The 25,654-nt window shown below is 41.7% G+C and overlaps 2 protein-coding genes and 1 long non-coding RNA gene across 4 annotated transcripts; 2 read left to right on the top strand and 1 right to left on the bottom strand.

The window, feature by feature from the left end:
- The first annotated feature begins 1,968 nt into the window (after nucleotides 1–1,968).
- gzf1 (GDNF-inducible zinc finger protein 1) lies at nucleotides 1,969–6,506 on the top strand. 2 transcript variants are annotated; one of them, XM_037086212.1, is made up of 8 exons: nucleotides 1,969–2,112; nucleotides 2,676–3,712; nucleotides 3,832–4,015; nucleotides 4,152–4,321; nucleotides 4,521–4,615; nucleotides 4,783–4,950; nucleotides 5,118–5,275; nucleotides 5,447–6,506. In XM_037086212.1, exons 2-8 carry the CDS (start codon nucleotides 2,691–2,693, stop codon nucleotides 6,221–6,223), a joined length of 2,574 nt encoding a protein of 857 aa, XP_036942107.1. In that variant the 5' UTR covers nucleotides 1,969–2,112; nucleotides 2,676–2,690; the 3' UTR covers nucleotides 6,224–6,506. The 2 variants fall into 2 exon arrangements, with proteins under 2 accessions (XP_036942107.1, XP_036942108.1); XM_037086213.1 differs by lacking the exon at nucleotides 1,969–2,112 and adding an exon at nucleotides 2,143–2,588.
- Nucleotides 6,507–7,790: 1,284 nt separating this feature from the next.
- On the bottom strand, nucleotides 7,791–16,216 carry napbb (N-ethylmaleimide-sensitive factor attachment protein, beta b). The gene is made up of 11 exons (XM_037086214.1): nucleotides 16,001–16,216; nucleotides 14,309–14,388; nucleotides 13,942–14,058; nucleotides 13,107–13,153; nucleotides 12,570–12,647; nucleotides 12,387–12,442; nucleotides 10,973–11,057; nucleotides 10,779–10,883; nucleotides 10,627–10,695; nucleotides 10,466–10,516; nucleotides 7,791–9,153 (listed from the first exon to the last, which is right to left on the bottom strand). The coding sequence occupies exons 1-11, from the start codon at nucleotides 16,099–16,101 to the stop codon at nucleotides 9,052–9,054; spliced, it is 891 nt and encodes a 296-aa protein (XP_036942109.1). The 5' UTR covers nucleotides 16,102–16,216; the 3' UTR covers nucleotides 7,791–9,051.
- A 2,515-nt stretch (nucleotides 16,217–18,731) lies between these two features.
- Nucleotides 18,732–23,992, top strand: LOC119012280. Its single transcript, XR_005072436.1, has 2 exons — nucleotides 18,732–18,952; nucleotides 23,573–23,992. It is a non-coding gene; the product is annotated as an uncharacterized LOC119012280 (long non-coding RNA).
- Nucleotides 23,993–25,654: the final 1,662 nt, after the last annotated feature.

Here is a 25,654-nt window from a genome sequence, read left to right as displayed (position 1 = left end):
AGCCCCGTGATGCAGCTGGCTATCGAGCACGCTCGGCGACATCTGAACCCTTGACTGCAGTTTTACATGACATCTGCTTTCTCTATCCCCAGCTCAACTGTGTGACCTTCGAATTATTCTGAGAAAAAGAAAAGCCCTGGAGCCACTTGAAAAGTCAGCCAGTATCACTGATGAGAGTAGATTAAAATGGCATGTTTCTGAAATGACTCTTTGACCTTTTGTTACATCAGCGATACAGCATGTGTTCTTCCCCTTGATTACACCACCAGTGATGAGATGTGGAAACCTCAAATGTCTGACAAAAGCATCCTATGACAACACCGAAAACCCACAGCTTTGGTTTAATATTTGCCATCAACGTGACTACAACCCGAAACTGCTAAACTCTGAAATATCATTTCAGTTTTTGTGAACGGCCAACTTGAAACAAAAAAAAAAAAAAAAAAACACCTCTCCACTAACTGCACAGTAGTCTCCATCCTTGTTAAAAGCTGCACTAATGGCGACATTCAGAGAATTAATTTGCACATTGTAATTCACTTCTCCATTAAACTCTAGGCTTATTGTCATGGTAATGCTTGGCACCATATTAATATCTATGCAAATACTTTTGATTCCCATGAGCACACGTACGGATCATTACATCTGAAGAAGTGGCGTGCCCTCAATATAGACATGAGTCAGGAAGGACCAGTTGTATGTAAAGTGACATCTATAAATTGGCAATGACTGTGTGTGTATGTGTGCATGTGTGTGTGTGTGTGTGTGTGTCTGTGTGGCAGAGTGGCAGTGTAACGTAATAGAAGCCAGATGAACACAGTGTTCCAGGTCAGAGCTGAAGTGAAGTCTGCACAGCTTTGCTCCAGAGCGGCATGAGTCACCGGAACAGAGCAGATTGCTAGCTTGCAGAATTCATTAAGACAAATGTAAGGTATATGGATTTCCTCTGGAAGAAAAAAGAAAAAGAAGAAGAAGAAAAAAAAAACCCTTGGCAGCTGCAGAACAGCACCCCAGTGAATCCTCAAGTAGCTTTCCATACACCTTTGGAATGACAGCACTCTTTCAGCACACCGTGCACATGATTTATGCCAGCTGGAATGTAAATGAATTAGCCGGAATCCTTCAGTGCGTTGGCCTATCTTGTATTATTTTTGGAGCCATTCTCACACAACTGCAACAGATTATTCCCTGGCTACTAAACATTTATGCTTTAAGCGGCTGGTTGGATACACAACGAGTGGATCTGCCGTGTAAAACTATATCTCAGAGTGAGAACAGGCTGTGTGGGAACTGATATGCTGGAGAAAATGCTAATGTGGCTGTTAAAGATGCAGACTGAACTGCTTTTTAATCAAACAGCAGCAGTTTGTATGATGTCACGTCTCTCTGTGCAATGGCGCCCCCGTGAGGTCAAGAGGCGGTAATGCACCAACAAACACCATGTTAAGTTACTACCAGTTTTTGAGTTACGGTAAACTCATAACTTCACTAAAACGCTGTTTAAAATTAAGCAATAATGTTGCTTTACATTCCACTTCATTTTGAGTTATTTTTACAAAGTTTAGTCACACTTATTTTGCAAGTTAACCGGAAATTAAGCATTTTAACCGTCAGTTAAAATCATATAACAGCAGAGACAGTGAATGCAACACGATATTACATTATCCTATAGAGGTTACTTCGGCACTTTGTTGAAAGTAACTAAAAAGTAATGTCATAAGTAATGCATAACTGGTTTAAATATATATATTTGTAATCCATATTTTAGAAAATGACAGTGGAACTTGCATTGATTTGGAGATCAGCTAACAGCTAACAGCTAGCTAAATTAGCTTTTACAGTAAAACTACAAACGCCTCAGGGGAACCGTTTAAAATGTACGAGCCGCTGTTTATCAGTTACAGTCAATAAAACTGCTAAACTGACCTCGGAGCAGCGGGTGCCGTGTCCACTTTCCACCGTTTAAGCGCCGCCATGGATGCAAAACCGATCCCGGATCAGCCATCTCGACACCGGATGTCGGCAAGTAAAAAGACAAGTGCCGTCTTCTACAGGAAATACCCTCCGCTGTACGGAGCATTTGTGAAGGGCTGCCATTTTAGCGACCTTACGGTAAGAAAACTTGCTCCGTGTTGATGTCTTGTTATCGGGCTGCCATACGTTCACTCACACACGGTGCTCGGTGCGCTGTAGGTTCAACGTATCGCCCAAATCAACCCCGTTTGTTTAGTGCGAACAGTTGATGTTAGCTAACGCAGCCATCGCGGCTGTGATGCTAGCGTGTTAGCCGTGAACATTACCGGGGCGAAAAGGCGCACAAATATAACGCTAGTGTTGTTGTAGTCGTGGCAGAAATACTTTATACAGGGCGTTGGGAGGGTTTCTGATTCACTTTATATCAAGAGGATAAGTTATTTTAATAAATTCACCCAGCTTTAGCTTAATATTAGCTATTTCAAGCAAATGTTATCAGGGTTAGCTCTTGTGCGACGTTCACTGACCTAGAATTAGCCCCAGTGATGATGAAGAAGAAGATGATGATGATGATGATGCTTAAGAGCCACAAACTGGGTCTTCTCCTAAATACAGTACGATCACTTTTAAGAGACAGCATGAGTGTGTTAATAAATTCAAGCAGAAGTCAATATTCCCCCATTTTTTTGTGTTTTTTACAGTAGCACAAATGAGTCATGGGGGTCCAAGTCATCCAGCTCACCTCTGATTCCCACCATGAAAACCTCCTGGCCTCTCTGCACAAGCTCAGGCTGCAGGGCCACCTCAGTGATGTCACGGTGCAGGTGGACTACCAGGGAGACATGCAGGAGTTTCAGGCCCACCAGGTGATGCTCGCAGCGTCCAGTGGTTATTTCAAGAAGATCCTTCTCTCCCAGGATGCCGCCCGAGACAAATTGTCGCTCTCAAATATGCCCTCCAATGATTTCTCCAGGTTTTTGGAATTTATCTACACTGGCAGGGTTGAAGTCGCCAGAGACAAGATTGGTGATGTCCTTCAGGCAGCACAGTTTCTGGACTGTGAGGACCTGGCGGAGGTGTGCGGTAGGGCCATGAGTGCCGGCATCCTACAAAATCCTGCAAAGAAAACGTCTGAATCGAAGGTTGTCAGTAAAGATGACTTGTACACTGCCACGAAAGAAAAAAGGACCAAAGGGAAGAAGCAGCCTAAAAGCCTAGTTCTTAAGAGGCAACTCTCTCCCCAGAGCTCTGATAAAGAAGTCATCTCAAAGAGATGTAAGACGAAGAACACTGTGAAGGATAAAAAGAGACAAGGGGGAAAGATGTTAAAACTGAGCCTGGCTGGCAGTAAAGTCCTCCAGCGGCGTCTGGATCCTAAAAAAGAGGATTTTAACAATGAAAACCAAGTTAGCAATGTAGACACAGATGAGAATGAGTGCAGGACTGAAGCTGAGGCTCAGCCAGAGAATCAGGAAGAGAAAGGAAGTGAGTCATTGACGGGAATGCTGATCTCTGATGATTGGGACGGTGAGGGGGATGAGCAGAGTAATGATGCCAGAGACGCCTTGTTGTTATCTCTGGACGAGGAGGAGGAGGATCGCGACAACGATGATGGAGATGAAGACGATGACGAGGGAGAGTCCAAGGACACAATGAAAAGGACATCCAGGGCCCAGTTCCAGTGTAATAAGTGCCAGCGGACCTTCCACTATGAGAGAAGCTACTTAAAGCACATCAGGTAGGAAACATAAGTGCTTCTGGGTTTAATGTATTGATTGATACCTGCAGGGGGGGGAGCACTTAGCGCCCTTAGCATGTTCTGATATTGCTGTAACCTGTCAATGCTCTCTCGGCCAGCACGTACCATGGAGTGAAAGCAGATGTCATCTATCGCTGCGAGACCTGCCAGCAGACCTTCGCTAACCGCAACAACCTGAAGATCCACGAGAAACACGTCCACAGTACTGAGAGGCTCTTCACCTGCGACTCCTGCACGAAGACCTTCAAACGGAAAAAGGATGTTGTCCGCCATCAAAGACAGGTGAGGAGGATTAACGAAATCCCACCCACCTCCATGTACAGTATCATTGCCACGATGAAATACACGAAACTATGCCTGAATAAACACCTCCTGGATGATTTTTCCTGACACGATGATTTGTGCTGCTGCTTCTCAGGTGCATGAACGTAACAATCTGCGACACGTCTGCTCTGATTGTGGAAAGTCACTCAGCTCTAAAACCGCGCTGTCATTGCATGAAAGGACGCACACGGGCGCTAAGCCTTTCGAGTGCACCGACTGTGGAGCCCGATTTACCCAGAACTCTGCCCTCAAGATGCACCGCAGGTAGGGAGCTCAGTGATGATGGCTGCTCAAATCATCCTGTTTTAGATGCTCGAGAAAAGCAGGATTGTAACCGAGAGGTGACTGGGTTTAATCTTTAATCCCGCTTTACTGTGACAAATACCTGGTTCTTAGCCTAACATACTAATAACATATGTTTATGTATGAACAGATGTAAACTAGTCTGCCTTACTATGTGTAGGACTCACACAGGAGAGAAGCCATTCGCATGTGACGAGTGCGACGCCCGGTTCACCCAGAAGCACATGTTGGCCTATCATAAGCGATCACACACAGGTAAAATATTAAAATGAAAACATAACTTTTTAGATTTCAGACCTCGTCCATCATGTCCCTGATGATAATAATGTTAAAAAAGAAGGTTTTATACAGCGGGCTTTGAAGATGAGCTTATCTACACATACCAGACCGAAAGCAACAATGTTGTTCCGTTGCTGTTTTAGGAGAAAAGCCGTTCATGTGTGAAGCGTGTGGGAAGAGCTTTGCATCCAAAGAATACCTGAGACACCACTCAAACATCCACACCGGGTCCAGGCCGTACAAGTGCGAACAATGTGGCCGAGGCTTCGCTCAGAGGAATTCCCTCCACCAGCATTTAAAAATACACACAGGTAATTCAGTAAATCATTGACATGATCGCTTCTGCTAATTCAGAGGTATCTTATAAACTTTTACAGCTGAGGAACCGCTTTTCTTCCCTTCAGTTCTCCTCTGTTCACGTCCAAATCGTACCTGTGTGTTATGCGGCGTTTCATTGTTTCCCCTCTGTGATTGTTAGGTGAGCGTCCGTACTGCTGTAAAGATTGCGACAAGCAGTTCACCCAGCTCAACGCCCTCCAGAGGCACCAGCGCATCCACACCGGGGAGAAACCCTACATGTGTGGCCTCTGCAGACGCACCTTCACAGACAAGTCCACCCTTCGTAGGCACACGATGGTGAGCAGTGCATATATGACTGTAGTGACAGTATCAGACAGGGTAGTTTCAGTTGCATGGGTACACTGTTGAGTTACGATATAAGCTTTTGGATAGTAAAGTTTAAAGTTTTTAATGTCTTTTGACACATTAGACTGCTGTGGAAATAACTTGAGCTCTTCTCACATTCAGATTCATGACTCAGACGCTCCCTGGAAAACCTATCTTGTGGTGTTGGAGGGAAATGTGGAGGACAAGAAACCTAAAACCCCCAACAAGGGAAAAAATGAAAAAACAGGAGCAGGGGAGAAAAAGAGCACTACGAGGAAAAGTGGTGGTTCTGCTGCTGCTGGTGGTGCTGCTGGTGCTGGTGGTGCTGCTGGTGCTGGTGGTACTGATGGTACTGATGGTACTGATGCTGCTGGCAGTCCTGCAGTCCTGTCGGGTGAGCCCGTCACTATCCCCTCTGAATGGGCCGCTCATGGGGCCATTGCTCTGGTCAGCCACGGCTCCCTTGGAGAGATTACTGTCATCCACACCGAGATGCCACCTGGTACCCAGATCCAGCCCATTGGGGCCAGTGTCATCTCCTTAGACGGCTCAGCCATCCCATTCTCCATTCCAGTGTCCATGGCTCAGCCTATCCCCTTGACCTCTGAAGCGTCCACCATCTCTCTGTCTGTACCCAGTCTCTCAGTTCCTGTTTCTGATGGCGCGCTGGCGTCAGTCTCGGCGATCCCAACGGTTTCTACATCATCCGTGCTGGAAGCTGCAGCCTCACAGACCATTTTGGCTCCAGTCTCAGAGACCAAAGCCACTTCTGAGACTGAGATTTTGCCGCCTGATATTAAGACTGTGATTGTCGGTGATGATGTTTCTAGAAAAGAAGGAACAGCTGCTGGACAGCAGAGAACAGAAGACAGCCCATTAGCTAAATCTGAAGGGGCTGAAGCTCCAGACGTTGTGTAGAAAATGCATGTGAACACATATCATTTCTTCTGAGTGTAGGAAATTTAAAATCACATCTGACTCATTTTATTTTGGCATTAGCAGTTTCTGAATGTGTTCTGACCATGTGGTGTTTCATCTTTATCATGATCTAAAGTCCAGTGTTTTATTAACAGACTTGGATTTGATGATGAGTGTTTGTCAGACTCGTTTCAAATGTCAAGGTATTTATTAAAAAATCCCAACAAATTGCTTGCGTTTTAGTCATATGCTTTTGAGACATAAGGCATTAATGAGATAGTAGGCATAGATAATTAATGAAATAATAATGTGAATGTCTGAAACGGCAAATTGCAGCACGTTATATTGATGCAAATGTAATTTGTGAGTTTGACTGTTGATTTGTTACATATAATGCCAAAGATCACATCAGGGTAAATAAATATCAGCCATCTGTTCCGCCTACATCACACAGTATACTGGAGGAGCTGCAGCTTTATGCTCTGTAGGTTGGTCTAGGAGCCTTGGCAGGACTCACTGGCAGCTGCAGAACAGCTCCCCAATAAATCCTCAAGTAGCTTTCCATTCACCTTTGTAATGGCAGCATATTTTTTTGCACACTGCGTCTAATGATTTACGGTGAGCTGAATGTAAATGCAGTAGCTTAAATCCTTCAAAATTCTGGCACATGTTCCCGCCTTGGAGCCGTTTCCACACCACAGATGTGTTTTAAACTGTGTTGTTGTTCTGCAGGTACTCGCATAGAATCATTTTATAAGGCTGCATCTCATCATAAAACTTAATTAAAATAATTGGGCTGTTCACATTTATCATGGCTGGTGAAAACAAAACTTAAATGTTGCCATCAAAACAATATTGTCATTTTGGACATTTGTTAATAGCTTGGCTGACTACATTGTGATAGTATATGTGAATGAGAAAGGAAATGCATACTAAACATTGTAGACACTTAAGTAATGTCAGGAGTAGGTTACTATACACTGTAACAGATGACTAATAAAGTTGATTTATTTTGACACATAAAATGAATGGAAAAGACAGATAAAGGTATATAAATTAATTTGATCGTATATCAATACATTGTATTCAGTAGTCTTATAAGTAAAACTCCCAAAATTGTATCTTCAGTGCATTTTGGTGCACAATGGTGTAACAACAAACTTATGATAAAAAGGTTCAGCTAGCCAACTTAGCTACCGATTTTTCACTTCTGGAATAATTAAGGTAACACATGTGATGGGCTAAAGAACATCTATGCACAGTCTTGCAGAGATACCTAATGAAGTTAGCATGCTATCTAGCTAGCTAGGGGACTACAGTCATGTATGTACAGCATACAGTTAGTAGTAAGTGGTGACATGCTGCCCCCTGTTTGTTTAAAGTATAAATTCAACAGGTGGCTAAATTTGCACCTTAATGTGGATGGGAATTCTCCACTACTGGGTAGATGAGCAGTACTGGAATATTACCCTTTGGAGGTGTGAATGTAATAAATGTTCGACCTAAAAGCCTAAAGCGGTTAGGCGGCAGGCTGGCTATCATGAAAATGTACGATTATGGACCAAAAAGAAGATTTAACGGCAGATGGATGAATATTAACTAAGGTCAATGGCAGGACGGCACAGCTGGGATATAACATCTTTATTATTGTCCATTCGCACAAGCATACAGATCATATCCAAGGTCCATTGTCATTCCACCTGGAAGAAGCTGGATACGCGGGGCGACTGACCCTTTTGTAAAAACTTTGGTCTGGCTCACACTAGTGAATGTAACACAACACTGAACTATTCACAATGACATGCTTAGCGACTGGCCATTAGGAAGGCGCACTGCGGCAGTTGACCTTCAATGATGGAGTTCACATCACGACACGGCACGAGATGAGCGACTAATGATGCACATTACCCTCAAAGATTACATCCCTGGAAATAAGGAGTAAGGGCCTCCATCTCAGTGCTTCTGATTCAAAAGTACGTTTCCCACAGGCAAACTATAAATCACAGCTTACAGATTCAAACATTCAAAGTATTATTACATCAACGAACCCTAAAGCAACAAATACTCCTAAAGTAAAGTCAGAATGAATGTGTACGTCTGCGATCAGATGCAAATGTTTAACAGTCTACACTTTGTTTGTGCATATCATTGCCCTTCTTCAAGAAGAGTCTCTCCCCGTTGGTGATGAAATGCAAACAAAATCACTTTTTTTTGTTGCTCTAATAACTTTAGTTTTAAGAACAATCATGACCTTGATCCGTTGCCTTCTCTTCTACTCCAACAGATAAAAAAAAAAAAAAAAAAAATCAAGATAATGTTACAATCCTGAAATCCATACACACCATGAAAATCGTATGTACAAGAGAAACCGAAACATTTAAATAATCTGAATAATTAATAATAAACTCAGATAAAAAAAACAAGCCGCAAATGACTAGGAACAAGCGTTGTACAAAACATGCAGTGCTTGTCGTCAATACTAACATCAGTTTCAATACAATATACCGCTCTGAAATCCCTCCAGGACAGATTTCAGCTGAAAAGGTATGCAGCAATCCTCTGGACAGAGGTGAGGGCGAGAGCATTTACATTCTGACTAGATCCAGATAGGCTCGTAAGGAAAGCAAAGATAGTACTCGGACAGTGTAGCAGTGAGCAGTGGAATATTCAAAATCGTCAGCGGACACTCATCTCCAGATGCTATACACAGTGAGAGGAGTGAAAGAGAGAGTGTGTGGGTGTGAGTGTGCGAGTGTGTGTGTGTGTGTGAAAGCATGCGTGATGGATTTGTCTCTCCGTTGCTGCACTTCCAGCCCTTTGGGTTTCTTTCATTTCAGATCCCCTTCATCACCCTGGATGGTCTTTTTGATGCGCAGCAGGAGGGTTGTGTGCCACTGGTCCAGGCGTGAGATGGAGTCGAACTCTTTTACCTGCAGGCGGGCGAAGGGACAAGAAGACGTGTATTTTTTTTTGTTTTTTTAATCCCCCAAATTACATTTTGAAGGTTATGCTCATTTATCTTAATTTGTTACACATTGCTGGTTATTCCCAGGGGGACTTTATACAACATACAGTTCCTTTCCTACCACCAGCATCAGTTAATATTGTGATTTATGCTTTGATTCCTGATCTCGCAAGACCTGCTGTAATAACATCTCTTCCCTCTTTAAACACTACAACTGACAAATGTGAAGAACTGGGACATTTAACTCATGATCGCCTCGATCAACCAGCATAAATCCAAAAAAAAGGATCAACAACAAGCTCTACTCTTTCAGCCTAATTCCTTTTGTTCACCTGATTCATTGACAGGCTCATGTACCCAGATGGGAACTTTCTAGCTGCTTCCCTGAGCTGATACACATCGTAAAACTGTTTGCTCTGGGATTTCCATTCTTGAGCTGTTTACACAAAGACAACACATCAGCTCAGAGTTCAGCATCCGCACTATAACCACAGAGACAAAAACAGTTTTTTAAAAAAAAAAAAAAAACCCTAAACATCCAATCTGTCGTTGCTCAGTAAGCAACTGTCACCAGAAACAACAAACACATTAAAATAAACCGTACTGGATCTGCAGAGCGTGATCTATGTGAGATGATCTCATTTCCCACCATCAGACCACTCTTCCTCTGATCCTGAAGCGATTCAGAAAAATGTTCTAACCACTCCACTAAAGATCATCTGACAAAATAAACCAAATCACTTTCCACCCTGTCCACCATCCTGCTGCTGTAACAAAGGACTGCAAACAGCCCAACCTATAATCACCAAATTTAAACAATATAAGCACAGAGAACTGGGAAGGAACTGAGAGAAACCAATTTTTTTTGGCAGTTTTCTCTGGGTAGTAGTTCTTGAAATATAAAGGAAAGCCATCATCTCAGACAATAAACTCTTCCACAACAATGAACCAACACCTTTGCTGTACAAAAAGCTACTGTGCAGCCACTCATGAGATAGAAAGACACACCAGTCTCTGTGCGCTCCTCTGACATAAAAACTGCAATGAGCACAAAAAAAGGAAACTCTTTCCTCTTAGCTGACTTTGAGTTAACTTTGAAAAATCTTTCAGGAGCTCAGCTAAATTTTCAGTTATGCATTCCAGTCTGTACCAGTGTGACACAAACAGACAGTCCTGAGAGACTGACTGGAAACCTGAGATCCAGCCTTCCACTTCCCTGAACACACGAGGGACCCAACAAAACTACAAGGGCTGAAGCAGTGAGACTCCTGACTTACTGCTTCTGTGAAAGCCTCGCTGTTCTGTTCCTCATGAGCCTCAAGAAGTTTCTGTTGAGACAAAACAAAACAAAAAAAAAGTGGGTTATTCATAGAGACTGAACAGATTAAAGTGGAAAAGTAAACCATCAGACTCCTCAGAGTTCTTCACATCGAGTTACCTTCAACAGCTTGCATTCTCGAGAGTCTGAGAAAGCCGGGAACATCTCCTCATATTTTTCAACTGCGATCTGTGGAGAGACGACGAGTTAAAATTCTACCGCCATTCCCACGACCCAAATCCTGGGACTGAACCACGGAGGTATAAACTTGCCTTAGCGTTGAGCTCGTCGACAATGAAGTGACAGAGGGAGGCTTTGAAGAAGTACTCCTTGGCGCTGTATTTCAGCAAGGGGTTGTCCATCGTGTTGGCTCCAACCTAAATGAATCATACGAAATGTATCAGAAATGTCAAGTGCTGATAGAGGAAAGGTAAGCATGGATGCACCACATACAGGTAGGACACACCTGCTCGTAGATCTCGATGGCCTTCTGGTACTGCTCCAGCTGAGCACAGTAAGCCCCCACCTTCAGCAGACACTTGTTGGCAGAACTAAGGACACAACAACACATTTAGTATAACAAACTATGAGAGCTACATATTTTGAGTGTTTTATATCCATTATTAATCAGTTCAGTTCACTAGAATGTGACATTAAATAATGAAATGGTGAATCAAGAATGGAGCAGAGATCTGAGCACAGCAGATGTTTAGACTTGTCATAGTAGGAAAAGCAAAGGGTGCAAAGCTAACAACATTAACAATGGCGCTCTTTTATACAGGAGTCCTGGTGAGTCATGAAGGTGTGGCCAGGATCCAGAAACTGAAACAGCCGCTGGAAATCTAAATCAGCCATCGTTAACTTTATTAGTTTCACCTGTGACATGTCAAAATGTCTTCTGTGAAAACTGACCTATTGTTCAGAGTACAACTCTTGAGTCACACTGAGGGTCTGCAGAGCTTTGTAAGAGTAAATTTCAAGAGCGTTTAAAGTACCTAATCCAGACATATATAAAATTAAACATTAAAGTTTTGTCAGGTCATGCATGACTTAACCTGCATATTAGTTTCTTAGCTGATGCCGCCTTGAACGCACAAGACAGAGATAACTACGACAAACTTATTTTCAAATAAATTCACATTCCAACTTAACATTAAAAAAATTCCCATCAAGGTTTGACTATTTTTTAAATGCCGCAACTCTGAGCTGCCATGAAAGACAAGGTCTCTGAAATCAATTCAAAAACCTGGTAAATGTCGCCTCGCTAATCAAGGCAGCACACTCGTGTAATTATCCAGACAGGCCTGTTTCCACTGCAGATATTTTGACATGTCATAGCAGGGAAACTCAGGTGTTATTAATAAACGATAATGAGCGCAATCCATGTTGTCAGTTATGGGCCCCAGGTGTTCTGCATGCTGGTGCATGTACATACACTTATTAGTGACAGCTGTGCTTTCCTTGTTATTAAAGTCAAAATAAAATAAAAAAAATAAAAAAAACAGCTTCTCTGACAAGAGCGTTTCTGATTGTGTTTTGTAAGAGCCATACTGAGATTGGAATAGAAGCTCTGCAACATTGTTGTCAAGTGTTAACATGACACAAGAACATTATCTACAAGAAGTAGAGAAGTACAAATCTGTGTACTGTAGTTAAACATGTATTTCACTGGAAGATAATTCCTCATATCAATAATACTATTGTGAGTGACTAATTTAAGGTACCAATCCATTCTTTCTCTTAAAATATGCAGTCTTAGAGCTATACAGTAAGGGTCAGGGTGCACACACACAACTTCACGCTTTGAAGATCACAGAGCTGAAAAAGACTGATAATAGTGGAGTATTTTATGACAGTAAAAGAAACCGTAAGAACAGTACCTGTTGGACTCTTCTCCTTTGTAGTAGTCTGCTGCTTGTTCATAATGTGCAATAGCCTTTACAAGAGAAAAACAACAAATACTGTTGTATGCAGCTCAAACAAACATACCCTGAAGTGTTCAAATTTATAATCGTTATTACTGGTGTTAGCAGACTGTGTGAGCTCTGAGCGTGTCATATTACCTTTTCGATATCCACCAGCTCAGCCTCGTAGATCTCTGCGATACTGATGTGGTGTTTGGCTGCGATGGTGAATCTTCCCTGGAGGAGTAGGAGGAGGAGGAGGAGAAATCATTACTAACTGGATCCATCCACAGATGCCTCTCAAGTCAATGACAGTGCTGTGCTACATCGTCAGTGCAGAGAGGCGAGGTCACGCTGCTGCCTGTGGCTTCACGTCTACAAGGTTTAAGCTTTTGAAATTAATCCTCGCCACAAGGAATAACAAATAGGCAATTTGATCAAAGGCTCAGCATTACATAGACAAACTTGTGGGCTACGAATATGTTGATATGGGCCTGAACATAAAATCTGGGTGAGTCTACATTAATGTGGATCAAGACTTTCCATTTATCTAGATGATGGGATATCCAGAGCTAATACTGTGAGTCAGAGGAAGCCACAACAAACACTTCTCCGCCAATAAACATGAAAAATGATACAGCCAAATGTGCTGTTGTGGATCAGAACACAGATGGACACGTTCTACGTTCATCTTACCATGTCTGTGTAAATATCGACGGCGGCATTTAAACACTTGATTGCCTCTTTTGGCAGCATGAAGGGAAGAGGATGGAATAGTTAGACACGTTAGCTCAAATCTAACAGAACCTCATTCTGCATCAGTCTACATGCTGAGTTATTTCAACAGGGTGAGACCAGATGAAGAATTCAATCGTACGTTGCATGCAGTCCGGCGTTAGTATGAGCAGTACAATACAACATGTAATAACAAACAAGCAAGACTCTCCTGTTTCTTGGCAAAAAAAACCAAAACACATGAGCAAGCTACCATCCCCCAGACCTATGTCAAAAATCTATATTTAGGAGAATATTAAATGAACCACAGAGAGGACAAAGAGCACCATAAATCAACTAAGGGTAAATGCCATGCAATTCAAGGGCAATAACAATAGCAGTACATTACAATGCACTACAACTCTTAAAAAAACAGGCTCAGAGAGGTAGAGACTCGGTTATAAACTGCCCTGATTTGCTGTAAAAAATAATTTGATTATGTTCTGATGAAAAATACTCTGGAATAAATATATATGAAGGTTGGACTAGTTTCCTGTTAGAGGACATGTCCCGTGTGTATTTCCACATTGCTAGATGTGGAAGTCAACTTTACTACAAACAGTGTTCATGAAAACTTTTGTAATCAAGTCGTGGAATGTGATAAATGACAACAATAACGCTCCTTTGAGTGCTACAGTGAAGTCAACATGTCACAACTTAAACAGTGCAAATATTGAGTTATAAAAGAGAAAGGCATGCACTACACTGTGAGGTTTGAGATTAGGTTTTAACTTAATTAGCTACCACACAGTCTTACCATTAGGGTCAGACTTCTTGTAGGCATTTCCTGCATCGATGAAGCTGGTGGCGCAGTCATGTTTGTTCTGCAGCTGCATATGGAGACGTGCTGCCTTGCAAAACGCACTTCCAGCAGCTGAAGACAGACAGGGGATAATAGAAGCACTGAAACCTACATTTACACACACATCCTCTACACTTTGCATTTAGCTTACACTCTGATTTATGCACATAATGGCACCTGTTTTTACCCACGGCACCCTCACAAGTGCTGCGCTGTGCAGTGATAGTGCCAAAAAAGAAAAAACGACACATAATCCTACAGCTGCTAAAGTGTGTTGAAATTGATATGTTTGTTATCTTTAGTAGAAAAGAGCTTATCGCACCGCTCCAGTTCTTGGCCATCTTGAACATGTTGGCAGCTCTGCAGTACATCTCACATGCTTCTTCCACTTTGTGATGTCCTCTAGCCAAAGCAGGGAAACAAAAAGACAACAGATGCACATAAATAAATATATTTTCAAACAGGCTCCATGACAAAAATCATAAGTCTGACCTACGTATCAAATACATTATGCCTCAATGGCACAACAGGGTTATAAACTGTGGTGCCAAGATGTTTGTTGATGAAGGTTCTCATCCCTCCAGGTTTTCCTAGATGTTTTTGCATTTCCCAGGGAGATGAAATGCAGGACTGGCTTATATAAATCCCTCTACACGGGCACTATAGATCTCCCTCCATGATTGACAAGTAGTGGACCCCTGGGAGCTCCCTGTAGTTGTAATAATACTCTGGCCATTCAATCATGGCAGAGGATTACATCACTGCCCGGTCACCTCAGAGTCAGTAGCATAAAGCCTGCCAAGAGTTATCGCACGCAAGAACTGCCGACTTGTAACATCTGGGGGTCACCTCGACAGAGCTGTGGGAAAAAAGACTGAGTCACTGCGACTGCTGATGGCTTTTTTTTGTATTTTGGGCCTATTCAAACACAGCCTTCCATGCTCTAACCCTAACCCGACCTTTTGTTTAGCTTTCATCATTATATTGCTCTGTATTATGTGGTTACTGTATCATTTCAGTTTCCGAAAGGCAGCAGCTGGCAAATAAAAACAAACAAACAAACAAGTGTTGTGGGGGCGATATAAGATAAAGCCTGGAAATATAAATGCTGGTGTTTTACTGCATATGTAGCCTTGTAAAATACATTAAGCGTTATAATCATAAAACTAGGATTTTTTTCCTGACTGTAATTGCACCATCATAATATATAATCGCCGCATCCTGAGTCTGTATTTCACAGCATTTAATCAGACTGTAGAGTCAATAAATATCTGAAATCTTAATTTGAAAGAAACTGAGGCTGGGTATGCCTGCTAAATCCTTCAGCGAGATTCTTAGCATAGAGGTTTTTCCTCATCCTTCATCCTCTCAGAGACTTCTGGTCTATTTGTTTTGGGGATTAACTCTGGTGTTGATGCGTGCACTGATGAAAGTTACCATGATTGCTGAACTAGGTCATAAACACGCCTGGGTTAAACGCGATAATGTCATGGTCAGTGCCCTGGGGATTATAACGTTATGTCTGAAGAGAGTGTATGTGTTGGGTGCTTTTTCACACAAACTGGTGGTTCTTTGGTGTAGAAATAAATTCCTGGAGATACAATGAGATGCCACCTGAAACAAACCAACTGTTCAGACAATATAGCAACACACATTGGCATATATGTCACCAAACAAAAGTAAACATCTTGAGTAGATAAGACAGTGCAGATATCTCCTTAGTTAGCTAAATACAATCTACTGCGTAGCTCTCAAGCTAACGCTAGGAGAGAGTCGTGATCTGCTGGCTTGTTTACAATGATAATGACAGCTAACTTAGCTAGCTGATATACAGGAATTAATACAGGTGATGTCACGTGTCGTCTCCCTCCGAGCTAACCAAACTTCAACAATGTCCCGCTAGTTCACATTAATAACAAACTGAATGGTCTACATGGAAACAGGCTGCGTGCCAACTTTGCTGCTGACAGTTACGCTTGCTAGCTGTTTGTTCTTTGGTGCAATGCTGTCTTACCCTCCAAACATCCCTCCCAAAAAGGAGCCAGAGGACTTGACTTTTTTGTCAGCGTCGGCCATTAGCTGAATGGCTTCCTTCTCTTTCCCAGAGTTGTCCATTGTTTCGCTTTATGTGTGAAGGGAATTCAAAGCAAGGCAGAAAATACCCGCAGAGGATTCCGCTGTGTACAGTGAGGATTACTGTCGATGGGTTTATTTAGCGTGGGCGTGCACCAGTTAGTGGCTTAGGCGAGCCCCGTTGCATGGCGGGAGTTTGAGTTCTGTAGGTAACAGATGCGGGGCGGCTTCGACCCAAAATAAACTACAACTCCCGGTGAGACGTGAAGCTTTTTTGTACGCCGTGTTACGTAATAACTGACGGAGACTCGCGAACACATATTTATATTTTCATTTATTTTCTGACATTACATTTTACATTGTGAAATCAATTTTTATGTTTGCTTCGCCATATAGAAAAAAAAACTATATATTTATATCATTAAAATCCCAAAGAAGCTACATAGTCAGTGTACTTTGTTTGTTTGTACAGCAGAGGGCGGTAAAACACCAACGTAACTGACCCGGAAGTCTCTTGCAGGGACCTGCTGCCTTCATTTTGGGGCCACGCTTTCCCTTCAATATTTAAATAAAAAATAGTTGAGCCAGCTTTAAATTGCATATTTCTTTTCACATCACTACGGGAATTGCGCAAAAGTTGTATAAAAAAACCCTTTTAAATAGTTATTCATTGTAAACACTTAAAGTAGCTTTAACAGGAGGAGCACTGGTGTCACTAAATACATTTTTGAGGAATTTGGCATATCATAGATGATGTGTATAATATTATTGTTTATAGTAGAGTTTGCTATATATATATATATATATATATATATATATATATATATATATATATATATATATATATATATATATATATATATATACAGTGTGTATATCTTACTTTCTATTTATGTTTTGTACAGAGTGTTTTTTTGCAGACCCACCACTGCTGTAACAAAATAATTTCACAGTCTGGGATCAATAAAGTGATTCTATTCTATTCTATTCTATACATATTGAAGAGAAAGATTCTCAACACTGTATAATACAGACTAAGATTATTATCATTATTTATAACTGATCAGATTATTATGTCACTGACCTCATGCAATTCCCATGATTGACTCAGAATCAGGATCAGAATGAAAACTACTTTGTGGTCCTTTGAACCAGCAAAATAGTCCCGCCCACATATTTTCTGACGAATCCAGGTGGTCCGCGCCAAAAGGGGCGGTTTCCCGCGTGAAATTAGGGCATTTCCCTCCAAAAATATAGTTGCCTATATTAATGGCAGACAGAGCTTCACTCAGAGCAGCCCTTCTCAGAGGACACGAACACGGTAAGTAAAATATTCTGTACGAATCTGCTTTATGTGCACAGTTGCCTGCTCAGTTCAGGTGTATTCATGTCTGTGTGGGAGCTAATCAGTTACTACCTACAGATCTCAGGTAATAAGCCCAGGTGATGTTCCTGCATATATCAGTGAGCTCCACATAGTAACTACCTTAATGCCTTAAGCCCTGTAAGTTCTACATATGTGCATGCTAAAATGGAGCCAGCCTCTCTCTCATGTAGATGAGATTTGTTTTTGCCTCAAATGTTTCTGAAATAACTCTGAATAGGAGGCTGAAAATGTCTAATTTAACTTTTAAGCATTAAGGTAAATTCAACTGGAACGTAATCCTCCTAACTACATGCAATTAAATCCGCGATGGACATTATGTTTTGCTAGGTGCACCAAACCTCCATTGTGATTGTGTCTGTTTTTTCTCTGCCGTGTTTATCAGATGAATAATGCACAGTTAATTCAACTTTGGTCACTATCTCAAAACAAGTCGGTATTTTTGGTAAAGTCGGCATGAAACTTTTAAACGTATGTATTCTTTAGAACGCAATGTAATCTTGTTAGCTAACCTCTGCTGATCAGTTCAAGTGAGTGCCATGCTATGTTATGTTAGCTAGCTTACTTTAGAGTTGTTGGAGATGCACTGCACGGTTTGGGGAACATGTTAGCAGCGGCTCAGCTGCCTTTATTAACGGGTTAGGACACATGAACCGGGTACTGACACTATAACGAGCTTATAAATCAGCCTGAGTCATTTAATCGTCGTGTTTTTACAGACAGGTTTGCATGTTAGCTAACGTGTGTGTCTGTTGGAGAGTGCTAGCATGACGCCATTATCGTGCTGTGTAATGTTAGCTTGTTAATACTAGCATCGTTACAGCTGAATAAATGACTACAGCACCGTTAGCTAGCAGGCCTCATGTGTTGTGTTTAATAATGTCTCAGTATGTTAGTATGTCAGCATCTAGAAGGTCATTTTAAGCAGCTAAAGTAGTTTATACACACAATATGCAGCCTCATTGCAGCCTGCACAGAATGTATGCAGTGTGTTTGTCTCAGTTCTTGTTTAATGTATTATTCAAATCACTGCACTGACTCTCTGTGTGTCAAAAGATAGACTTTAAAATCCTATTACTCGTGTGTAAAGCACTAAATGTTCTCAGGACTTAATACATTTGGTTTACTTTTGGTTTACTTTTAAAACGCACATTTATTAAAATCAGATTATAGTAGATTTTACAGTGCAGAGTGACGTGAAACTCCTGAAGTGATGCCATGCACGTTTACAGACTGCTATATCATTCTTTATTACGAAATGATAATCCTGTAAGAAATCCCCTTTTTGCCGGATGTGTCTGTGATCTGATTACATCTGTTTTTTTTTTCTGTTACAATCAGAATATATATGTATACACACACACACACACGCATGTAGTTGTCATGTCATACTAAAGTACTTCCTCCTCTCTCCAGGTGAACAGTGGGACTTGTCTTCAGCTTCAGGTGGATCAGCTCTGACCTGTATGGTGATCAGACCCGGAGAGGAGAGACACCTGGTCTAACAAGGTCAGTGCAATGGAGGTGCCAACATTAAAGGCAGAAAGTGTGAGATTTGTAAATTGCTGTTCATTAATATTCTGGGATCAGTAAATGTTTCTAGAGGTTAGTCGAGTCTCATTCTCAGGTCGTTGAATACCGACAGTTTGTGTTGGCAGAAGCCACTACAGTGTCACTGCTTGGACACTAGTCTCTCTCCCTCTTTTTCTGTTTGGCCTTTAAAAAAAACTAATTAAAAAGGCAAACAAATTTGCAAATAAGCGATGTACAGGTAACTTCAATTGGAAATAAAAAAGGAAGTAAAAGTAGTTTTTTAAATGTGTTTTACTAAGTGCTATATTGTAGGCAACAGGCCTTGTTTCAGTTCAACACGTTGAAGGTTTTGTTTACTGTGAGGAAATATAAACAGTATGTCTGTTTAGAATGCCTGCATTTATTTGATCACATTTATATATGATATAAATGATACATTTATATTTTATTTAACATGTATATCTACACTGTTCAGCCCCAACATTAAAACAACTGACAAGTGAAGTGAGCATTGATCATCTTGTTACAATCAAATGTTCTGCTGGGAAACTTTGAGTTCTGTCATTTCTGTGGATTCTCTTTGACAAACACCAGCCACCCAAACACCGTTGCAGACCAACAACACCCCCTCATGGCAAAGAACCCAAGGCTTCAAACTGGCCTCCTCATTCTCCAGATCCCAATCCAGTTGAGCATCTGTTGGATGCGCCAGAACCAACTACCATTCATGTTGGGGCCCCCATGGATGGTTCTTGGCTCAGACTGCATCCCATGGAAGCTCAATTGGATTGAGATCTGGGGAGTCTGGCGACCAGGTTGACACCTTGAGCTCTTTCCCAAGTTTCTCGGGTCGTTCCTGAGCAGTTTTTGCAGCAATGCATGCGCGTTGTCCTGCTGGGGGGGCACTGCCACCAAGGAGTGCTGCTGCCATGAGGGGGTGTACTTGTTCTGCAGCTGTGTTTGTGTGAATGTTGTTTGTCAAAGAGACATCCACATGAATGCTAGGACTCATGGCTTCACAACCGAACATGGCATTGGAACACAATGATCCATGTTATTTATTTCACCTGTCATTGGTTCTAATGTTGTGTCTCTCAGTGTATACACATGTTAAATACTTTATGAAAGTAAAACGAAATCTGTGTTAAATACTTCTACTTCCTTTGAACCCTGTGGGTTTTGAGCTGGGACTTACACATCTTAAATGAACAGCTTCATTTATGTAGATTCAACATTAACATTAGCCTCGGCCTATTCCTAGCAGGTCACGAATAAGGATCGTTTTCAGTTTCTGACGTGCAACTGTGCAGTTGCGAAGTTTTTGGTTTAGAAGCAGTTCTTGTTGTCTCATTCATGGTAGAGGTGCAGCAAACTGAGCTACAGACGCCAGCAGAGTGACCGGCGACATATTAATCACTGGTGGCCTGTGTAAGGTTTCTCTTGAGCGGTTGTTAGTTTGTCTACTTCCTTCTGAGTGTATAAACTATGTGGAGCAGAGCCTGGTGTTAACATTGGTGTTGTTATTCACAATAGAAGTGCAGCAAATTGAGAGCTAGCAGCAGAACTGAGCAGATACGTGTTGTTTTGGAGGCCTTGTTGTATAGACCTTTGTAGGGACAAAAGTTCAGTAATAGCAGTCCAGTTGTTAGTGGCCTGCCAGGCAATCCTGGTGTTATTATTGTAAGTTATAGGTTAACCTGACCGGACTTCAGCTATCTTCAATGGCAAATGCCCGAGTGCTGTCCATCGGAGCTGTAAGCAGTGGTTTCCATGAATGGCAGTAGTCAGGCCTTTGATCAGCCACTGGTATTGGTAATAGCGTATCTTACGAGCCCTTGTGCGATCCCGCCAACTTACAGGTCCCTCATGTTCAGACACCTATGGTTGGTAGAAGCGTGCCCAAAGTGTGCGTGTTTAGTTTGGGCCTCGGCCTGGCTAGGGACATGCTCAGGGCCACGGTAGAAGCTAGCCTGACGCCACTAAAGCGGCTTGGATCTCTGCCCTCATCTGTCCATGACGATTCCCCTCGCGAGTTCAGTGTGTATGGACGCGATGCCTTTGCTTGAAGATAATGTTGAACTCTGGTATAAAACAAAATTAAAACAATTGCAGGAATTCATTTTCATTGCAATTGTGTGAAACAGCATCCTGCTTGATAACACCAAGCAGAGATCATTACAAAGCTGTTACAGGGCCCTCGGCCTTACTGCCCAGTAGGCCACTAATAATGATCCAATTGTGCTGTGGTGAGGTTTTTCATTTGGAGGCAGTTGTTGTGGTCTTGTTCATGGTAAAAGTGCAGCGAACTGATAGCTAAAAACAGTTCGAGCGGTCGTTAGTTTGTCTGTGTCCTTCTGCTTGTATTGAAGGTTTGTTTTCAGTTCAGGTACATCTCCACTTGCGTGTGAAAATGTGCGTTCAGATAGTGCTTGATAAGTTTATGAAGCCTTTGGAGTTGTTGTCTTGCGAACTGATAGCTACAAACGATTCAAGCGTGCAAATGTGTGTTCAGAGAGTGCTTGATAAGCTTTATGAAGCCTTTGAGGTTGTTGTCTTGTGAACTGATAGTTACAAACAGCTTGAGTGGTTATTAGTTTGTCTGCATCCTTCTGAGTGTATTGAAGGTTTGTTTTCAGTTCAGGTACATCTCCACTCGTGTGTGCAAATGTGTGTTCAGTGAGTGCTTGATAAGCTGTATGAAGCCTTGGAAGTTGTTTTGCTGGAGAAACATTGTGGCATAAAGCTTTTCAGGCTAACAGTGTTAGCTAAACAATGTTGAGCGCAGTAAGCTACGGCAACCAGTTCACCACCGTAGAGTCGTCTGCTAGGCAAACCTTGTTAGACTCGTGTGAACCGACCAACCAGAGCAGACTTAGGCCCCAATTCAAAACCCAGAGGGATTCAAGGAGTATTTTTACAGCTAACAATATACGAAATGTATGTGAAAATCTAAGTCTTCTCACTGTGAACAACTCGACTCTCTGTGAGTCCTGTTAATAACCCACAAAGTGCGTTATTTGACAACCTGAGAATGAGACTCAAAAATCTGCTGTCTTTCTGCAGAATTGTTTTATGAGTATGTCAACATCACGCAGTAAATCAATTGATTAATAATTGTCCTCCATAATGCAGGACACTGGCTTGTCTCACATTTCCTCTCTAAGGTCTCAACTTTCTGCTTTTAATGCTGGATAACTTAATCTATAATAATACGTCATGTTTACTCAGCGAATATTTAATATTGATTATATGACTCTGCAAAGTAACTAGTAACTAAAGCTGTTAGACAAAGTGCAGTTAAGGTATGAATAATATAGTTAAAAACTCAATGTATTCAAAATATTAAAAGTATTTAACATGTATATCTACTCTGTTCAGCCAAAACATTAAAACAACTGACAAGTGAAGTGAGCATTGATCATCTTGTTACAATCAAATGTTCTGCTGGGAAACTTTGAGTTTTGTCATTTCTGTGGATTCTCTTTGACAAACACCAGCCACCCAAACACCGTTCAGACCAACAACACCCCCTCATGGCAAAGAACCCAAGGCTTCAAACTGGCCTCCTCATTCTCCAGATCCCAATCCAGTTGAGCATCTATGGGATGTGCCAGAACCAACTACCATTCATGTTGGGGCCCCCATGGATGGTTCTTGGCTCAGACTGCATCCCATGGAAGCTCAATTGGATTGAGATCTGGGGAGTCTGGAGGTCAGGTTGACACCTTGAGCTCTTTCCCAAGTTTCTCGGGTCGTTCCTGAGCAGTTTTTGCAGCAATGCATGCGCGTTGTCCTGCTGGGGGGGCACTGCCACCAAGGAGTGCTGCTGCCATGAGGGGGTGTACTTGTTCTGCAGCTGTGTTTGTGTGAATGTTGTTTGTCAAAGAGACATCCACATGAATGCTAGGACTCATGGCTTCACAGCCGAACATGACATTGGAACACAATGATCCATGTTATTTATTTCACCTGTCATTGGTTCCAATGTTGTGTCTCTCAGTGTATACACATGTTAAATGCTTTTTTACAGATAAACTCAAACCTCCACAATCACACAAAATCTCCACAAAGAGACTCAAACCTCCACAAATAGACACAAAATCTCCACAAATAGACACAAAATCTCCACAAAGAGACTCAAAACCTCCACAAATATACATAAACTTCCACAAATACACAAAAAACTTCCACAAATACACAAAAAACCTCCACAATGACACACAAAACCTCCACAAATACACACAAAACCTCCACAAATACACAAAAAACCTCCACAATGACACACAAAACCTCCACAAATACACACAAAATCTCCACAGAGACTAAAACCTCCACAAATATACACAAACCTCCACAATCACACACAAAACCTCCACAAATACACACAAAATCTCTTCAAAGCAACTCAAAACCTCCACAAATACACACAAACTTCCACAAATACACAAAAAACCTCCACAATGACACACACAATCTCTACAAACCTCCATAAATACACAAAACCTCCACAAATTCACAAAACACTTCCACAAAATCCCCACAAAACCTGCACAAAGAGGCGTGAAACTACCACTGCTCTTGTTTCTCATCTTGCAGGCGATGGACGGTTGAAAGGACGAATCACCGAGACGAACAAGACGAGCCAAACAACGGAGACGACGTGTGGGCGGAGGGAACAGTCTGCTGAGGACGAGCTGGACGATGGTTTCCTGAACTGAATCCTGATTTCCTGTAATCAAGTTTTGTGGACTGACATGTTGTCTGGCTGGTGCTCGGCCCAGGACAGGAAGGCTCTGCAGCAGGTGATCCATCCTTCCACAGAACATCACTGACAGAGGAGAGGAGGTGAGGTGTCTGCTCAGAGATCGAAGAATACTGAAAAAGACTAAAAGAACCAGAAGTAACTGCTGACGTAGCTTCTGCCCCTCAGACTGTGAGACTCTGAATATCCTCAACAATATAGACTGCTTTGGTTTCTGTCTGTCTGTGATGAAACATTAAATGAGTCAAACTTAATTTACAAGCCTGGTGTTGTCTAATGTTTTCTGTCAGATCGGTAGGAAATGTTGTGCTGCTCACAAACAGACTCACACTCTCAGCTGTATAGACTTCAAACACAAGAGCACAGACACGTGAAAAATAGTAATCAAGCATTGAACTAATTGTTCAATGAATATAGGCATTAATACAAGAAAGTATTAGTCTAAAATAGACTAAATTACAAAGTTTTCAGTATTATTATTATAAATGTATCATTATTTGATGTTTTATTGTGTATTAAAATGAAGAATTATAAATGAAAATATTACTCAGTTGATAAATATTCTACATTAAAAAGGGATTTACAGTTTAAAACATTATTTTTTTTAATTGCAGAAGACAAATAAATAGCTGGATTCACAAACTGAATGAAGAATACAGATTTTATTATTTGTGATGTATATTTATGTAAAGCAGTTAGAATGACCTCGTGTCTGAATGGTGCTACTGTACATCAGGAAACTTGCCTCAGGTTTTATTTGTTTGAAGATATTTAAATCTTCAGGGAGAAGAAGCTGGTCCTGACACTGTAATGTGTTTTTACAGACAGGTTTGCATGTTTGCTAACGTGTGTGTCTGTTGGATAGTGTTAGCATGACGTCATTATCATGTTCTCTTCCTGTCGGCTGTTCTCACTTCCACTGTCCTGGGAACTGCATCCTTCCTCCTGCTCCACTGATGGAGTCCTAGTGATTGTTGATGTTATAGGAAGTGACCACTGTGCGACCTCCCAGGCCTGTAGCTTTGGAGAGATTCATCTGACTGGCGATAAAGTGAGGTGCGTCTTTGCTGATGGAGCCATTACCAACAGGTTCTCTTAGCCAAGGCCCACTTTCTGTTTGGGGCAGCTGAAGGACACAAACAAGAGCAGGGATGGTTGAGGAAAAGCTGCCAGTGTAAACAAGACATTTTAGTGTTACTTTTGTGTCCCTTTTTTCCACAAATCCAAAGTGGCGACCCTATTTGTACAACAGAGGGCAGTAAAACAGTTCAACTGACCCGGAAGTCTCTTGTACGGCACCAGTGCCTTCATTTTGAGGCCAGACTTTCCCTTTGAAAGAATTGAGCCAGCTTTTTAGGTTGACACTCAACGCAAGTACATTGCACATATTTCACCGTTGTTAAAAAAGCCTTTATTAAATACAGTTATTCACTATAAACACTTAAACTATCATATTTCATTAAATATGATACATACTGAAGAGTAAGTTTCTCAACAATACAAACACACCAGTTAAAACAATTAAAATGTAATAATTGTGCAGTTCTTGCTTTTGATGTTTTTAAAGTTGCAGTATGTACAAAACGATCAGGTCACCAGGTAAGCAGCTAACTGCTGCTGTTAGCTAACTTGTTCACTTAGCCATGCAGCTAGCATTCAAGCTCAGAGTTTAGAGCACCAGGGAAGTGCTGGTGTTTACACCTGCTAGCACAGGAGTGTTGAACCCAGGCAGACTGGATCTAACTGGTTGGTCACACCTATTCCTGCCATGACAAGTCTGTGGTAAAACCAGTCTCTGCATACTTTTACCTGTTACAGTCTAATGGGCCAGGTGTAACTAAGAACAATAACATGGGGGCTTTCCTATTAGGTGTGCATGTGCCAGGGCATTCTATAACAAGTAAATGTATGGCAAT

This window comes from Acanthopagrus latus, chromosome 22 (assembly GCF_904848185.1).
Source record: "Acanthopagrus latus isolate v.2019 chromosome 22, fAcaLat1.1, whole genome shotgun sequence".
Taxonomy (NCBI): Eukaryota; Metazoa; Chordata; class Actinopteri; order Spariformes; family Sparidae; genus Acanthopagrus; species Acanthopagrus latus.
The sequence above is the reverse complement of the archived record's forward strand: the minus strand, read 5'-3'. Positions and strand labels throughout refer to the sequence as shown.

What these genes read in the sequence shown, in the direction of transcription:
- gzf1 (XM_037086212.1), top strand. Translation starts at nt 2,691, where the DNA reads ATGGGGGTCCAAGTCATCCAGCTCACCTCTGATTCCCACCATGAAAAC. An exon ending in TTGTCCGCCATCAAAGACAG is followed by an intron (nt 4,016 to 4,151) that starts GTGAGGAGGATT and finishes GCTGCTTCTCAG; the next exon opens with GTGCATGAACGTAACAATCT. An exon ending in GCATTTAAAAATACACACAG is followed by an intron (nt 4,951 to 5,117) that starts GTAATTCAGTAA and finishes TGTGATTGTTAG; the next exon opens with GTGAGCGTCCGTACTGCTGT.
- napbb (XM_037086214.1), bottom strand. Translation starts at nt 16,101, where the DNA reads ATGGACAACTCTGGGAAAGAGAAGGAAGCCATTCAGCTAATGGCCGAC. An exon ending in TTGGGAGGGATGTTTGGAGG is followed by an intron (nt 14,389 to 16,000) that starts GTAAGACAGCAT and finishes TGCTTTGGCTAG; the next exon opens with AGGACATCACAAAGTGGAAG. An exon ending in GAGAATGCAAGCTGTTGAAG is followed by an intron (nt 10,517 to 10,626) that starts GTAACTCGATGT and finishes TTGTCTCAACAG; the next exon opens with AAACTTCTTGAGGCTCATGA.